The sequence below is a fragment of the Strigops habroptila genome, chromosome 2 (genome assembly GCF_004027225.2).
Source record: "Strigops habroptila isolate Jane chromosome 2, bStrHab1.2.pri, whole genome shotgun sequence".
Classification (NCBI taxonomy): Eukaryota; Metazoa; Chordata; class Aves; order Psittaciformes; family Psittacidae; genus Strigops; species Strigops habroptila.
This window is the reverse complement of record NC_044278.2, coordinates 95,139,849-95,157,221: the sequence shown is the minus strand read 5'-3', so window position 1 is coordinate 95,157,221 and position 17,373 is coordinate 95,139,849. Positions and strand designations below refer to the sequence as shown.

Genomic DNA, 17,373 nt, shown 5'->3' with positions numbered 1-17,373 from the left:
TACTACCATTAGAGATTTAAGTGCTCTTGTTAGAGAACCACCATGCTATAAGCGCTTCTGGGTTTTTCCTGCCCTTAAATTCAGATTCCTCCTACAGGACCTTAACTGTGAGATTTGACTTCTTATGGCTATAGCCAAAGTCGTGGTCCAGAATTAAATAGGAAATCTGTAGCAAACATGTAACAAATTACATCAGGACAGGTTGGACGGGGCTTGGAGCAACCTGATGTAGTGGAAGGTGTCCCTGCCCATGGCAGGGGGTTGGAACTGGGTGATCTTTAAGGTCCCTTCCAACACAAACCATTCTATGATTCTATGATCCCTAGTCCTTTAATTCCCTAAATCCAAGGGCATCGTACATATATTTTTAAAACAAAGCAAAACCAAAGAATCTCACTTTATCAATTTTTTCTACATTAGCAGTTTTGCAGAACCACTGAATTCATGTTTAAAGGGATATAACCTAGCAGCAGAAATCTAAAAAATACTATTCCATTAAGAAGTATCCTTTATCTTTTATGCATTTAAATATCATACTCCAACCTCTTAATTTAGCAAACTAAAAGCAAATAACTGCCATCTACAGGAAACCAAGAAATTAATAAAACTATGAATAAGCACTCAAAAAGCATCTAATAAAGGACTGTTATCAAAGTATTGCAAGGAAGAAATAAAGTACAACTTCAGAATACAGAAACACTAAGAATTCCAGGAAGACATCAGTCCATTCTTATTTGACAGCTTTGTACATGATGACTATTTAAGCACAGTGACCACATGCAGGACATTTTTAGAGGTGTTTTTTAGTAGTATCACGGAACACTGAGAATCTACACATCTACAGCAACATGACAAAGTTGTTTAGTCTCCCCCTCTATAGTGTCTAGCTTTTTTCTCTGAAAACAGCAACCTGGCATTGCTCTCAAAGACTTTCAAGGTCAGCACCTGCCTTACTGCAGAAGTTTATCAAAAGGAAAACAAGTCTGCCAGAAATGTAAATATTAATCTAACAACCCAACCCCTGAGTTAGTACACACATACACTTTGCCTCTAAACGTTATTAAAAGACAGATGCAAATAGCACTATAAAAGACATCTTAAACTACAGTATTAAGTTCAGGTTGGTGACTCGTGATCATTCAAGTTGTACTTCAATACAGACATTGGACTAAATGCATACAGTTTTATACAGAAGAATAGCAAATGTTTTTTCATAATCAATACCAAGAACTCCTGTTTCATGCTTCAAATGGGATACTTAGAAGACGAGGTCTCAGAACAGTGCTCAGGTATGGACTTAAAACTCTGAATCTCAGAGGAAGGCATCAGCTGAATCACTACAAACACTTCCTGCATTGCTTTCCTGGGCAAATCTATAACCGATACACATACAAAACACTCTGTATGTTTAATTAATCTGACTTGTCTGTTCAGTGATCCATTAAAATAACTTCTTCTGGAATAACAACCTTCAGTAGAAACAAGACTGGTATCCTTGTTAAATTTTTTGTGTATAGCTCCCCTTCGAACTGCAAGTCTTGCTTGACAAAACTCAGACATCAGCGTAACAGATGTTGGAAATGAGTAGAGCATTATTTCCTTTGATAGAACTTGCAATATTTCATAAGCTACTTACCCAGATCCCCGTATACTTGCGAGGTGTGATACTGTGGAATGTACTGTGTTGCCATTTCACCAGCTCCGGTCACAGGTGAGTATATATGACGTGGTGGAGGGGGTATCATGGCTGGAAGAGGAAGGAAGCCAGGCAGTGGGGGATGTGGAGGCCTGTGTATCACTGCGTGACCACCAGGATGAAATTCTGGAGCCTGGGGAACCACCACAACCCTTCGAACACCGTTATCCTCAATAACCTGCACAGTGAGAGACAACGCACCAAAAGGGAAATGACAGTCTGAAAGGCACATTTCTGTAGATACAAAACTAGGAATAGTAAACCCCTTGAATTTCAGAAAACAGGAGGAGAGCATAAATAAAAAAAAAAAAGACGATTAAAGGGCTACCTACATTAAGTGTATTAACTGCAATGATGCCATTCATTTCTCAATGTGATGGGGAAAAATATGTTTTAAAAAAAAAGACTGTAATGACATCGTATAAACAGCCAGGTACATTTACGGCATGAGCCGAGCTTCTCCCCAGAGCCCTGCTTCCGCCCTCACTCATATTGCTTGTATGCTACACTGCTCCTCATATTTGCTCGACAGCATAACAATTAGATTGCTCCCTAGAAGTGATTTGGTGGGTGGACAGACCTCACTCCTCATAAATAGTGATAGAAAAAGCACAACAGTGTCTGGTCTTTGTTCTATACCCAACTCAGTCCACCAACACTAACCCAGGAGGCAGTTGCCATACTGCACCAGATAGTGAGCAACAGCCTTTGTCTGCATCAAGCTGTTAAAGCAAAAAACCTAGCAGGATGGTAGTCAGCCCTCGCAAGGCTCCTTCACAATGCAAGGCAGTTTTAAGAAAGGATCTTGTTTTCTTTCCTCCCCCCTTGCCTGTCTTGCACCCTGAAGGAAGTCATATGCTACACACGAAACGGGGGCCTCTGTGTCAGGCTCTGCCAGACTGGTGTACAAAGAGGCTTGTTGTGCAAAAATGGCAAATGGGAGATGTGACAGGACAAGCCTGTGGCTGAGGGACTCGAGTGCAGCCTTTAGCAATGTTGCTAGAATTTCAAAGAAACAAAAGTAGCATATGCAATCCTGTGATGAGATTAAGCGTGGTCATGTAAGATACTTAGAATCACAGAACAGTCTGGGTTGGAAGGGGCCTTCAAAGGTCATCTAATTCAATCCCCTGCAAGGAGCAGGGACATCTTCAACTAGACCAGGTTGCCGAGAAACACATCTAACCCGGCCTGAATGTCTCCAGGGATGGCGCATCCATCATCTCTCTGGGCAACCTGCAGCAGCGTTTTACCACCCTCATTGTAAAGAATTTTTTCCCTCACATCCAGCCTGAATTTCTCTTCTTTTAGTTTAAAACCATCACCCCTCATCCTGTCACAACAGGCTCTGCTAAAAAGTCTTTCCTTATAGGCTCTTTTTAAGAACTGAAAGGAGCTGAGTTGTGCTGCTCATGGCACATGTAGGTTGTCTGGGGTCTGTAGCATATAGGAATCTGGTGGAGAGCAGGCACAAAGACACATATTGTTGAAAGAACTGAAGCAGAAAGCACTCACAAAAATACATGACACAAAAATACAAGAGATGATCTTGATGTAATTTTACTTAATCCACGTGTTAATAACTTTAGTGTCTGGATGCCAATGAATAAATTGTTCTCCACATCCTAGTAAAATGCTGTAAAATAATGCCTCAGCAGACACTGCCATCTGAGTTTTTAGATTAAACATTTATCCAGAAAAAGGGGAGAAGAATGGCATCTGGAATATCATGACTACATTCAAAAACAGGGAACGAGGAAACCCTACAACCTAAGTTTTCACTGACATTTGAAATGAGGTGGGAACATGTATACATGTATGCCAATGAGCAACCTGGTGCAAGAGGAGCAGATCAACAAATCAAAGCTCTTAGTGCCAAGCTGCTTTCAATTCCACTGTTTAAGCTTAAGGGTATTATGCTTGGTTAGATTTAGTCCCATGCCCCGGTGTGAACACTTCCACCAAGTGCATGACAGAAAGCTCCTTGGAGGATCAATCATTGGTTTTACCATGTCTCCATTAGGGGCTGGTGTGCATCTGGTACACCTGAAATGGAACTTCTACTTTTGTTTTCTCTGACAGAGACCTAATTTGTAGCCCCCAAAATGATCTTGCTAGCTGAACCAATGCAACGTAGTGAGGCTGGTCTAGGAAGTTGTTTCAAAACTTCACTACTGTACTTAGAAAGACAGTTATGCAGACACAGCTGTATGCTTCTGGTGTAATGACAGGATGAGGATCTCTATGCATATGCAATAAAATTCAGAAGACATAAAAGTATGCACAATGGAGCTGATCCCACCTTACTTAGAGAGCTGAAAATTAACATAAATTACCTAAGTGAACACGGCTTTAAAACACATATACACCATGGGACTTCAAGAAAGGGGCTATTTTCAGTACACAGAAATTGTCCCATATTGGGAAAGAGTAATTTCACTAAAGACAACACTCTTCATATCTGTTCAACCATAGCTGTGTGGTATCCTAAAGGCAGGATGTATTAACAGAAGCAGATACAAATAGAACTTCTGCTGTCCAGTGAAATTATCTAAACACAGAAATGTTGTTTTAATTAAGTCATTTTTGCTTACAAGAAGAATTGCAATATCATGACTTTATGAGCAGATTCAGATTACATAGGAAGCAGTTTCCATTTAAAAAAAAAACCAAAACAAAACCAACAAAACAAACAAATCCAAACCAACAAAACTCAGGCTACTTAGTTTATGATTTATTTGTTTTCTTGGGTCTGCTAATAGCCTAAGTACCTCAGAAATAGATACCTAATTTATAGCAGCAGGGACCTTAAATTTAATAGCGTAAAATGAAGAGTTTGATAAGTCTGTAACTGTGCCTCTAAATCAAATATCAACTCAACGGTAGGCCTCTCCCAGGCAACTACACAGATAAAAACCCTCCAAAAGCAGTAAGAGCATCATGTCAATTATATAATTTTATGTTAAAAAAAGTAAACAAGCTATCAATTATCCTAATTGTAGTGGCAAAACATGTAGTTCTGTCTTAGGCCTGTTTGTCTGAGTTAGCCAACTAAATATCGCTGGAAAATTCACTACAGACAGTGAATAGAGACAGTTTAGAGAGGATGAATAAAGATGTGATTTCTTTCAGAGTTTTACAACTACAAAAAAGGAAGGTAAAAGCTAATCAACCAATGAATTGCTTTTTATTTATGTGATATAAGAAAAATAAATATGCTTTATTCTGTAGTTATGCCCAACTTTTAACAGAGGAAGTATCACTGCCAAACAGGAACTGAAGTAAGCAAAGGCATAACAGAACTAAATGAAAATGGACAGACAAAAGATGGTTATGCTGAAGTTGCTCTTTCAGGCTGATGGCACATTTAGCTGATTTCCAATTTCTCTTAAAATATACCTGCAGTTGCTGACATTCAAAATTATATTTTACATGAAGAAACCATGTAAGTTACTTTGCTGGGACTGCATTAAGTCTGGGATAACTGTTAGCTCAAGAGTTTTAGACTTTCCTGTTTGCAATACTATCAAATCTCCTGGCTAGTAACAGGAACTTTCACCCTAAAACTAAACAGCTGCTATGTTTTGTCAGTAGTAAACACTTCACAAGCCTTATAAACCACAGGATTTCCAGCACTAGGATACTTCTACTCAAATGCAGACAGCAAACGTGAGCTTGTTCCACTTGTACTCTGAGCTTCACTCTGTACAGTGAAGCACCTTCACTCCGAAAGCCAGAGCACTGTGTTAGCACAACACCTGCTTGCACTAACAAGCTCCAATGAAAGGCTAACAAGCACGCCTCAGCAAGGCCCAGTCCTTCAGCTTGTCTACTGCAAGTCATTCTCAAAGGAAGGATAAATTCATTTTATAAATATTATTGTGATTGGCACAGGTTACACAACTTTTTAAACATTAAGTGCCCCATCAACTGAAATTACACACTCTAGAAACATGGTGAAATTACTCAGAAATTCATTTATCTCAAAAATTGTTTCAGTTCTTTAAAAATGAGTTCTAATACAAATCAAGACTTTTCACTATGACTTAAAGATAAATGGACTTTAATTATTATTTTTAATTCATTTTTCTTCTGCCTGTTTGGGAACTCAACTATGAAGGATACATAAATCAACTTACCAGACAACTTTCAACAGATGAAAGGTAAACCCACAGAGTGTTAAGTTTGCCTAATCTAACAGCCTTTTCTTTTGCTAAAGGACAATTTCTTAAGCTGTTCAGATTATTAGACCAATATGTGCTAGGCACTGTGGGTTTTTTGGTTGCATTCTACATGCTGTAGTCTCCTCTTGGTGTACACCATTGGATGCAAGCCAAGTCAGAGGTAGACTGGTCACAACAACAGAATATCATGAGAATGACATTATGGTGAGCTGTATTCATCTGCTCTAACTTCTGGGTCTGACCTACTAACCCCTAGACTGGTTCTGTAGTTAAGGGAAAGAAAAAGACTTCTAGAAGACCACACATCTCATTATAATACAGGTGCCAAAAACAGCCAAGAGGAACCATCCTTTTAGTCCATATTATCTAGCTCACATTTAATTTTTGGGCATCTAAACTAGGAATCTCACCGCAGTGAGAAAATGAAAGTGCCATTTTAAGACAAGCTGTGGAAGCATGTATTATATGCTAATTTATCCGTAATGGACAGCTGACATTTTTCCCATGTTGTTTGCTACGCTTTTTCTAACTGACCTGTTTTAGTCCTTACCTGCAGGGAACTTCCCGGACATGAACTATGTGCCTATATAAAATTATATTGGTGCCAAGAGAAAACATAGAAATCAGTACAGGTTCTGCACAATGAGCTATCTGGGTCATGACTGTATTTTGTATTCAGAGGACATCTAGTACATTGGGATTCTGAACTCAACAAGGAACTGTGGTTGTTATTGTCATGTAAGTAGTTAATATGTAACTAAACAGACACATACCCAGCGTGAGAAGTCTCCCATCACAGAGATACCACGGCCATCTCCCCTTTTATACTTGCTTAACCACAGTGACTCTGAAACTTGATGCTATTTACTGAATTAGCTATTATGGTTTTACTCTCATAATTTGCATGAAAAGAAACAAAATAATAATCAAACAAAGGGACATACCTGTGGGGCATATCCAGGAGGCACATAAATAGTAGGCACTGAACCATTTGGGGACATCATTGGAACCTGAGCAGGACCTAAATGGGTTACAAAAATATTCAGTACAGTACCATTTAATGATCTGAGAAAGCTGAAAGAACATACTGAACTGCAAAGTCTCTGTGAAAACTATACAGGATAACATGGATAAACAAAGGCAATGCACTGTACAGATAAAATTATAGCAAAGGGCACTCTTAGAAACCTAAGAAGCAGTTAGGAGAAAACCAGAAACGAAACTAAAAAAAAAAAATTAACCAGGTATTTTTCCCTTCTCTGTCAGGAAACTCACAAAAGAGCTTATGTCAAAACTTCTTAACAGAGGACAAAAAAGAAGTGTCCTGAGAGGAAAAGACAAAAGAAGAGACTTTAAAGCAGAAACAAACCAAAATATTCAGAACAAATGGCTGAAACTAGATAGTATTCAGTTAAAGAGTTGTAAAGAAAATGACTTACAAAATATCTGCTCTATTACTATAGCCTTATCACCTGAAGTAGTCTCAGTGTCACAGGAGTGGGAGGTGGCAAACAGGACACTAACTTAAGGTCCCAGGGGAAAGCCAGCCATTACAAACCAGGAATTCTGCTCCTGCTAATGGGAAAAGTTGTGATACCATGATGATCCTTGTACCATGCAAACCAGAAAAAACAGAGTTCGCAGCCACTTAGATAAATATGACACAACAGAAATGTTTTAAGGTAGCATTTGAAGATAAAGTACTGGCTGGAATATCTGATACCTTCAAAGAGCACAGGGATGCTGTCAACATACTTGGATTTTCTAAAAGCCTTTGACAATCTTTCTCAAAGACTCTTAAAGAAGTAATGCTGCCTTTGGTTAAAAAGGGAAGAGGGCTTTTCATGAATAACTAACTGGCTTGAGAACAGGAAATAAGGAGAAGCAAATGATCAGCTTTCAAAGTGCCTAGTGCGACCAAAGGAGTCCCACAGGCACCCAAACAAGAACCTGATCAATGTATTCACTTCTGGAAATGAACAGCAAAGTGACAAATTTTTGGTATGCTGTCAGAGCTGCAAAGAATCTCACAGTACTGAATGATCAGATAATAAAAAAGCAGAAGAAATAGTGTTGATAAGTGCAAAGTAATGCACCTGGATAAAACCAGAAGTATTTATGTACAGTGATGAGTCATAAATTAGCTGTAAATAAACAGACTATGGAGTTACTATGTATCTAAGGAAAGGTATTTCTAAGGAAATACCAGCTGAGTGTTGTTGAAAGAAAGAAAGTGAACATTAAAAATCATTATTAACAGGACAGAGAACAAGCAGAAAACACTATTATGCTATGGTATAAATCCATGCTGTACCTCAATACTTAAAGCACTGCGTTTGTCTCCACCTTTCAAAAAGAACACAAAGAACTACAAAAGGAAAGGAGGTTTACAGTGGCTTTCCAGCAGTTTATCAGGAAAGATTAAAGAGACCAGGATTCTTCCACCTGAAGATGGTTAAAATGTAAAAGAGCTGGCAGCAGAGGAACAGCAAAAGACCTATTAAAATCCAAACAAACAAAACACCCACAAACTGCCTAAAAATGGGAAGATAGACCATTTACAGTTTCTCATGTGCAAAAACCAGAGATATTAAATTAAATTACTGGGTAAAAGGTTTATCTGTTTTAAAGCGAAGTCTCACGAAGTGCACAGTTAAATTATGTAACTCACTGCTTCAAGAACATTGTGAAAAATTAAAGGTTAGGTTCAGAAGAAATTAAACAAATTGAGAGAGATAATCCATTAGGAGCTGGGAGAAAAAAAAAAAAACAACAAGCATTACTTCTGGTTCAGGAAGCTAGAAACAGGGAAGTTATTTCTGTGTGCCTGCCCTATCCCCTTCAGCATTTGACACTGGCCTCTAACTGAGCAAGCACATTGGCACAGGCTTCAAAAAGGATTGCCTACAGACGTCCTTACATTCTTGTGTTTAAAATACACAAGGCAACAATCGCTGAAGTTTAATTATTAAAGAAAAACTGAAACACAATAGAATCTGACCAGGTTTTGTGTTAAGCACATAAGGTTGGGATTCAGACACTCCAGACTCCATTCTCCAAACTTCCCATTCAGTGTAGTGAAGCCACCAAAAGCAACAACCTGACTGTTGGTGAAGTTTCAATAATACTTCTGAAAGGGCATTACTAGTTCCACATTAGTGTTTTATAAACTCAGTTAAGATTTGCAAACGGACAGTACTAAGTAAATGCACAGTACAGTATGTAAGATTAGCATACCTCATTTTGGTAAGTATGAACCTGACAAAAATAAAGATAACCCTGTCCAAACGCCAAGAGCATTGAAGAGGAACGAAACCCATTCTTTAAAAAAGCAGCATGTAATTGAGCTTGATTACATGTACTATAGGGACTTCTTTAGAGTAAGATCTAGAAATCTGGCAATGTACTACTTATAAAGATTAAGACACTGTTTAAGAACAAGGTCTTAATTGAAAGATTAACTGAACTGTGTAACAGCAAAGAATGTAAAGACTACAGCAAGCTATAAATTGAGAACTGAACCTTCTTCAGGTCTTTGTGCTCAGCTGAAAATCAAAAATGTTTCAGTGAAAGTTTCTGCTGAGTATGAAGTAGTAAAAATAAAGTGAAGTGAAAAGTAGCAAAAGAGAAGCTGAGAGTGCTTCAGTGCATTAGCTTACAATAAATTCCAAAAGATCAACAGTAGTGGAAGCATACTTACTGTAAGTCGCCACTCAACCAAATAATGGTTTAAATTCTTACATAAGGTGGACTTTACACAGCTTGTATCTTGTATTGCTTACTTGTTCTTTTTCCATAACAAACACAAAACACTAACACTTTCATTAAACTCACAATTTTAAACCAGAAAAGTTTTAGGTAAATTGAGAATTAAGACCCCAGTTATTTGAACTTTTCATGGCAAACTCAATGTCCTTGGGAAATGTAGGAACTCTAACATGAACAGCCTGTTCCTTGGTGAACTGGTGGGCATGAAGTATATTTGGCTTTTTTGTTTTGTTTTGCTTTAGACATCTGAAGAATATTGTTTAACGATCTTTTTAAAGCTTATTTATTTAGTGCTTTAATCTCTCTAACAAGCAAACAAAAAAGCAGTTATCTCCAACCCAGTACAAAGGTTGATCCACAAACCCATTTCCAGTATACCCATAACCTAGCGGTCACAAAAGACATAGAGGCAATGTATGAACCTGAAAAGTTACTGCAGTGCTACAATAGAGTCAAATTAGCAGTTTGTAAACTTGCATCCCATCCTTAACGCTTTAAAGTTCCAGAATTAATGAAAACATATCTTTAATATTCAAGATGTTAACTGTGGACTCTAATTTACTTTGATTAGATTTCCAAGTGGCTGTGGAATGAAATCAGATTGCAGAGGAAGATTCAAGAAAATTAAAAGCATGGAAAAAAGTTGGCAGACTTTATACATTTTAATGAACATAGGGTGTTTACAGTGAAATTACTGATTTTTTTGACAGAAAGCATATTACTAACTACCAAAAAAAAAAAAAAAAAGGCAGCTTTCCTGTATCTAAAGATGAAATACTAATATGCTATAAAACCAGGTACTTTTTTTCCTTTTAGAAACAACTCTACGTCAGTGAAATACACTGCAAGAGGAATTTTCATGCTTTCAGGTATCAGCTAGACTGGTGCATGACAAAGCTGGTGCGTTTTGCCACGAGGCAAGACTGATCATAAGGTACCAGCAAACAACAGCATCAGAATTTGTGTTAATCAAACATCTAATTTTCTATATTGCGCGTAAATGGGATTGACTTCATCCAAATCACTGTATTATGAAAGCTGATTATTCAAGGCCACGTTGGACAGGGCCTTGAGCAACTCAGTCTAGTGGAAGCTGTCCCTGCACATGGTGGAGGTGGGGTGGTGGAACTGGATGATCTTTAATGTCCCTTTCAATCCAAACCATTCTGTGATTCTAAGAGGAAATCTCGAATCTTCCATATCCTCTCAGGTATACAATTCTCTTACATAATAACCAGAAGAGAGGTATTGTGGGACAGAAAACAAACACATCACTGTGCTTCACACATTCTTCTTGACAAATGACTCATCAAACACACTAAAGGTTTATTTAACCAAACCCAAGAAACAGATGTTTCACCGCACTTCCAGTTTATTATTGTCCTGAAACTTGCTATTTCACTATTATGAAGGGGAAAACTTGCCAAGCATTTTGTCCTAAGTTAAAAAAAACCCACCACCACCAAGGTGCCTCTCAAAGAGTACACGAAACTTGTGCCCTTTAATGGGAAACTCGTAAAAGAAATCCCAGCAAAGGGAGCCCCGCAGCAATAGCAGGTGAAGTTTAATACGACTATTCGAGCAGACTGTAAAAACCTCATTTTGCTCATTACAGCTACCATAAACGTATGGCAATATTAACGGTTTGTCACTGCGGCCGCGACAAACTCATCTGAACACAGGAACACCTGAAAACGGGAGGATGCCAGCACCGCCCGCCCAGCGGATGCAGGATTTCTCTCTATCCTGCCCGCTGGCATCGCCCCATGCCATGTCTGCCGCAGCACCCCGGCACGGCGGACACCCGGCGCTCCAGCGCGGAAGCGGCGCTCACCGCCCGCAGTCGCCGATGCGCTTCCGGGGCACCGACGCCCACAGCTCCGCGCTGATAACGCCGCGGCTCGGCCGGAATGGCCGCCCAGCGCCCAGGCTGCCCGCCCATCACCCGGAGAGGGGCTCAGCACCGCTCGTGTTCCCCGCATCTGTTTCCCAACCACCACAGCTCTCCCCCGTCCGCCGCTGCCGCACAAGCGCCAGCCGCAGGGGCTGCCTGCCCGCCGCGCCCTGCCCTGCCGCTTTTGTGCTTCACCGCGGCGGCCCCGCCGGGCGGCCGGGACACCTTACCGCTCATCTCGGGCCGGGCCGGGCCGGGCCGGGCCGGGCGGGCGGGAGCTCCCCGGCGCGGCGCGGCAGGCGGGGCTGTGGCGGCGGGCGGGGCGGCTCCCTCAGGTGCGCGGCTGCCCGCTCCGCTCCGCCCCGCCCCGCGGCCCGCTCCGCTCAGCCGCGCTCCGCCCTGCCGGGCCGCGGCCGGGCCCCGCGCCAGCTGCCAGGCGGCACAAGCGGGGCGCGGCCTGGGCTGACAGGGGTGGGCGGCGGGGAGCAGCATCCCCGCCCGGGAGGGCTTCCTCAGCCGTCCCGCAGGCGTCCTGCTCTGGCCTGTGCCCTTATTCTAACCATTGTCACTGGCTGGCGTGGCCCAAATCCTTCAGGTTTTTGCGTTAATTAGTGTAACTAAGTTCTAAAGGATTACTTCAGCCCAATCCTTCCATAGGATTTACCTTCAGCTGAACTGCTAATCAGTTTACACCCAAGAAAGGAGGCACACCAACAGACCTGGTTCCAAACACTTTCTGACATCACGTTTAGAAAGCTGCAATGACTTTGATACTAATCTATGTGGATACTGCGGCTCATGAGCACTGCTATACTTAGCATTAGTCTAATGTGAACGGCGATGAATCACTGTTATCCCCAGGAGGAAACAGCATTCAGGATTTACTGCAGCACATTAGGTTAACTATGGCTCTATAACCGAACACCCACACTTTGACATCACGCAGGCAATGATATGCATCACTGACGCAAGCACTGACAGGATCAAACACAAAGGCCACAGCAGTTGAAACAATAGAGCGCGCAGCTGACGTAGCAGCCCACCCCTCCAACACTGACGGGCTGCAGTAAATCAATAGTCCCTGATGCCACAAACAGTTGCACCACTCTGTCTTTTACATAACGGCCAAGGCTTCAAAGTTTTATTTTGGGCTCCCAGCAGCTACAATTAATTACAAAAAGCAGTAACAACCAACACCACCAATTGATCTACATTTGTCTTGCAAGCCGTGTCTGGAAAATACTCCCAAATTAGTACTTTTAGGGTTAACAGGCACTAAAAAATTATGACAAAGCATCAGCAGCTTTACATTTACTAGGTGCAATGTAATCAAAGCAAGTAGTAACAAAAAAGAAAATCAAACACAGAACTTACTGTTAGGCCTGAGCTGGGGAGGAGGCACAAGAAGGAACTGTGAACACTGCAAGGACATGGGCAATCACAAGACTTCAGTTTGCAATGTTGTCCATTTAACATACTCCTTTTGCTTCAAATTTGTCCTGACAAAACAATCCCTTCCCCGATCCATCTGTCTACTTTTGCCATCAAGCCTGGGGAACAGCAGCTGACAAAGCTGCAACATCAATTTAAATATATTAATTGGCTAAAAAAATAATCTATCAGTAGACTGCAGGCTGGTGAATGCAAGGCAAAACTGAAGGTAAAACATTCACATAGCTCCTTTCAAAAGCAGGGGGGAAAAGCGTCAGTTTCATTCACATAGACTTTGGAGTAATGGATAAAAGGGGGGGGGGGGGGGGAGCTATGAAGCCTAACTTCTAAAGATTACGTCCTAATGAGATCCTGATCTTTCCCATGAAACCATACATACATATTCAGGGGAAAAAAAAAAAAGGGATGTGAAATCCCTTCTCACAGGCAAAGTGCAGAGATGACAGGTTCCTGTAACACTTTATCATTAATACAGCTATCAGTTTTCTTTTATAATGGCCTCATGTACTTTCAAAGGAAAAAGGTGACAATGGTTTCAATGTTCAAATGTTAAATGTGCTTTCATGTCACCTGGTTCTAAACAATGACCATGGTGCAGTTTTGTGATTAAAATAGGCTGCAAGCCCATGCCTTTGAACAATACAAACTTTATGAAGTTACACTTGGGAGCTTGCAGAAGGATGATTTTAGTCTTTTGAAATACTACAACAATAATAAGTTTTTACACATTCTTTCTGAAGCAATTGTGTGGCATGGTGATAACTCTATTCTACTTCATTAAAAAAAAGTACCAATGAATCAAAGATGTTAATGCGGAAATACAATATGGACTTTGTACTGTGCAGCCTAGATTGTTAAATTGCTCCGTTTCATTGCTGGTTTAGGTTTAGACTCTGGGTAATTATTTAGTAACTATGTGGAAGAGTTATGTCAAAAAATTGTTCTCTCTCCCTTGTAGTCTTCCAATTTAAAAATCAGGTGAACCATAAATCATTGCATTTCAAAGTGAGTCAAATGTGATATACTATTATTAACAGAGAAAACCATTGATGAAAATGTGTTTATTCTTAGCAGGAAAAATAAGCTGCAGTCATTCTAATTTAACTGCATCACATATTTGGTTAGCCTTTTCCTCAAGAAGAGCCTCATTTCCTGGCATTTAGGCTGAGCAGTACTGATCCGTAACTTTCCCAGACTAATATTTAATATTAGTGCATACTGCTTAATCATGTTCCATTTGATTCACAACATTCAGGATAAACTACAGTTTAGTCATCTAACAGTTGCTACCACTAGCATTTGTGGTTTTCTCAGCAGATTTTTCTTTTTTGGCCATATAGCACTGCAGACCACCAAGTTTAAGCACTGCTACTGATAGCTGCTTGTGCTTAAGAGGTGAACAGCACAAGTGAGTCTCAACACTTGGCAGTTCTTGGCCTGTAGACAGTGGCTTCTACAAAAGAGCATGATGATACAGAGAAGAGAGATGCTGGAAGGAAAAAGCATTAACTTCAACTCTCTCCCCGCCTGGTTGTGCTAAAAATGAAATTATGTAGTATAATTACTTGTAAAGGCCTTTTTTTGCATCATTATATTCAACTTATTACACTAATTATTTTTTCTATGCATGCTTACCTGGCTACACTGATTTGAAACTAGAGTGCAAAATTACCTGGCATGTTCTGCTGTCTCAGAGCTGGCATTCAGAGAAGCTCCCCCTCTTCTGTGTAAATTCCTTAACATCCCCCATCATTATTACACACACATATGTATCTACATACAGATTCTGACTTGAATATGACTTATTGAATATTACTTACACAAATATGATGTATTACGAAAATCAATAACATACATATAAATGCAGAAACAATTTTACCAAATTCTAGGGTAAGGTATTTTAAAACTATGAATGAAAGCTATTTTAAAACAGATGAGACTCTGTGGATGTAACAACATTCTGTTTGTGCAAACTGTGATTGAGTATTACAACACACAGTGTCAGAAACTTAAGCAAGAAATTAATACCAGAAAAGACCGCCAAGAGAAAATTCAGTGCCCAACTCAAATTCTTATTTCTATCCAAGATGTACTAAAAATGTACTATTCTGAGTCCCTGGAATCTACTTAATAACAAGTGCTTTCATTTGAACACCTCTGAATTGTTTAGGTTGCAAGCTAATTATATAAGTGAATATAGATTCAGATGGTCCATTTAGTCTAACATAAATACCACACAAATCTTTCTTTAAAGAGACCAATTTGGAAGTGGTCATTCCTCACTGGAAGACATAAAACTAAGTTAGCAGAACACGAGGTGTGTCAGCCTTCCAGGAGTCCCATAATCCAGGGTTCTACATGACTTAGCAAAAGAAGGAAAACTAGGTAAATCTAGAATGACATTTGCTCCACAACTAGAGTTCTAGGGTGCAAAACCATGGCTTAGTCTTGTTCTTAAGTACAGGTAAATGGCTAATGATAACTCCCGATTAAAAAAAAAACCAAAACAAATCCTCACAACCAGCAGCTCTGTCCCACTGAAATGTTACTCTCTTAAATGTAATTCTTGCATCAGGGGAGTTGGCTGTTCTGGTCAGATGAAAAGATGTTCTGTAACAATACACAGAAATGGAAAGAGAGTTCAGTCCTACAGGAAATCCTCTCTTCAGACTCACCACATGCAATTATTTTTATGCCTACATTAGAGGCATTCACTTGAGTCCACCAACAAAGATTCTACCAACATTGCAGTTCCATGAACAAATGTTCAGATGTAGGTTTCTAAACTATGAAATAAAACTTGAAGTAATTCTTCATTACACATTCTTGTTTCAAATCATGACTGAAGAAAACAGTCCCTAAAGCTGACAATTCAAAAGGTGCCATTTGGTAATGTGAAATTCTCCTGTCATGACACAAACTGTAGGGAACAAGCCCTAGCAAGTTACACAATCATCACATGACAAAAAAGAGACATAAGAGCAAACTGAAAACATCTGATGTTACACACCTTACACTTCGCAGCATCTAAAGCAAAAACTTGGCTTCAGCAGGGTGATTCACTGGCTGCCTCCAGAGGATGGCTCTATGCTTCTGCACGTTTATCAGGGAGCCACCTCATACCACATGACACAAATCATTAAGCACAGACAGTGTGTCCTCAAGCAGATAACTGGTTCGGGCCTGCTTTAGTCACTCTTGTGTCCAATTTCAGTAAAGTACATGAAGTTTTCTGAGAGTAGATTCCTACTGTCAAGAAAAGGAGGTCTTCCTGTTCAGTTAGAAAGTAGGCTAAATTCTATGCTATGCTCAAGCAGATTAACCCTGCAGCTTGTTCCTGTCCAGGAGAGTGCTGTGAACACCACGCTATGGAATAACCTGGGTCACCTCTGCTGAAGATGGGTCACTAGAAACTGGAATGAAACACACTAAACTTCTGTCCAAGCTACTGGTGCTTAACTCCTTTAATCCATGAGCTTCTAAATGGAAAATACAGAGCCAGCCTTTAAAATGGGAACCAGAACCCACGACTTCACCTAAATCTTACAGGAATCCCTGTTACATCAATAGAAAAAGGCAGATTTCCTTCCAAGGTAGTTTCCCTTCTAGAATCTTACTTTTTTTTGAGGTGAAAATGCCACATCTCTAAAAGGCAACATGGAGAAAAGCCTAAACTCGGAATAGCCCAGAGCCTGGTGGCTAGGGGACTCTGCTGGAATTGGGGAGCTACAGGCTCCAATTCTTCGTAGAGCTAAAAACATCAGATCTCCTCAACTCTGGGTGACTGCTTTAACCAATTTCCTATTGATGATACTGTCTGCACTTCGGGATAATTCTTCACTATTAGGGTGGTGAGGCTCTGGCACAGGTTGCCCAGAGAAGTTGTGGATGCGCCATCCCTGGAAGCGTGCAAGGCCAGGCTGGATGGGGCTTTGAGCAACCTGGTCTAGTGAAGGTGTCACATGGCAGGGGGTTAGGAACTAGATGATCTTTAAAGTCCCTTCCAACCCAAACCACTCTATGATTCTATGATAAATTTAATATAATCCAAGTAAAAAAGTAGCCTTTCTTTCTGAAGATAGAGAAAGGCAACATTTATATACTGCCTCTATATTGCCTCTGCTCTGGCATGTCTTTGATGTCTGGATTCTGGCTGCCCCCCTGCAGCCTGATGTTTTATTCAATTACAGGCATTAGGGAATTCCATGGTCAAAACAGGAGAAGCAATAGATTCAATGCGCTTGCCAGGATTAGGCCATGATTGATGAGTGACCTGGACTGTGCCTGAGACTTCTGCAGCTAAAAGCTTCTGAAGTTAGAAGTGAGGTAGAATCCAAACACTCTGAACATGACCCCTTGCGATTACAGTTCGTCGCACA

General features: G+C 40.4%; 1 protein-coding gene across 8 annotated transcripts in view; it reads right to left on the bottom strand.

The window, feature by feature from the left end:
• Positions 1-17,373, bottom strand: part of FNDC3A (fibronectin type III domain containing 3A) — a 121,668-nt gene that overhangs the window by 46,814 nt on the left and 57,481 nt on the right. For 6 of the 8 annotated variants that reach the window (XM_030477547.1, XM_030477545.1, XM_030477546.1 and 3 more), the window contains 2 exons: positions 6,825-6,901; positions 1,637-1,874 (listed from right to left, as the gene is read on the bottom strand). In XM_030477547.1, the coding sequence (XP_030333407.1) occupies positions 1,637-1,874; positions 6,825-6,901 (315 nt within the window). Of the gene's footprint in view, positions 1-1,636; positions 1,875-6,824; positions 6,902-11,772; positions 11,862-17,373 lie in introns of those variants that run through there. The other 2 variants (XM_030477550.1, XM_030477549.1) reach the window with 2 other exon arrangements.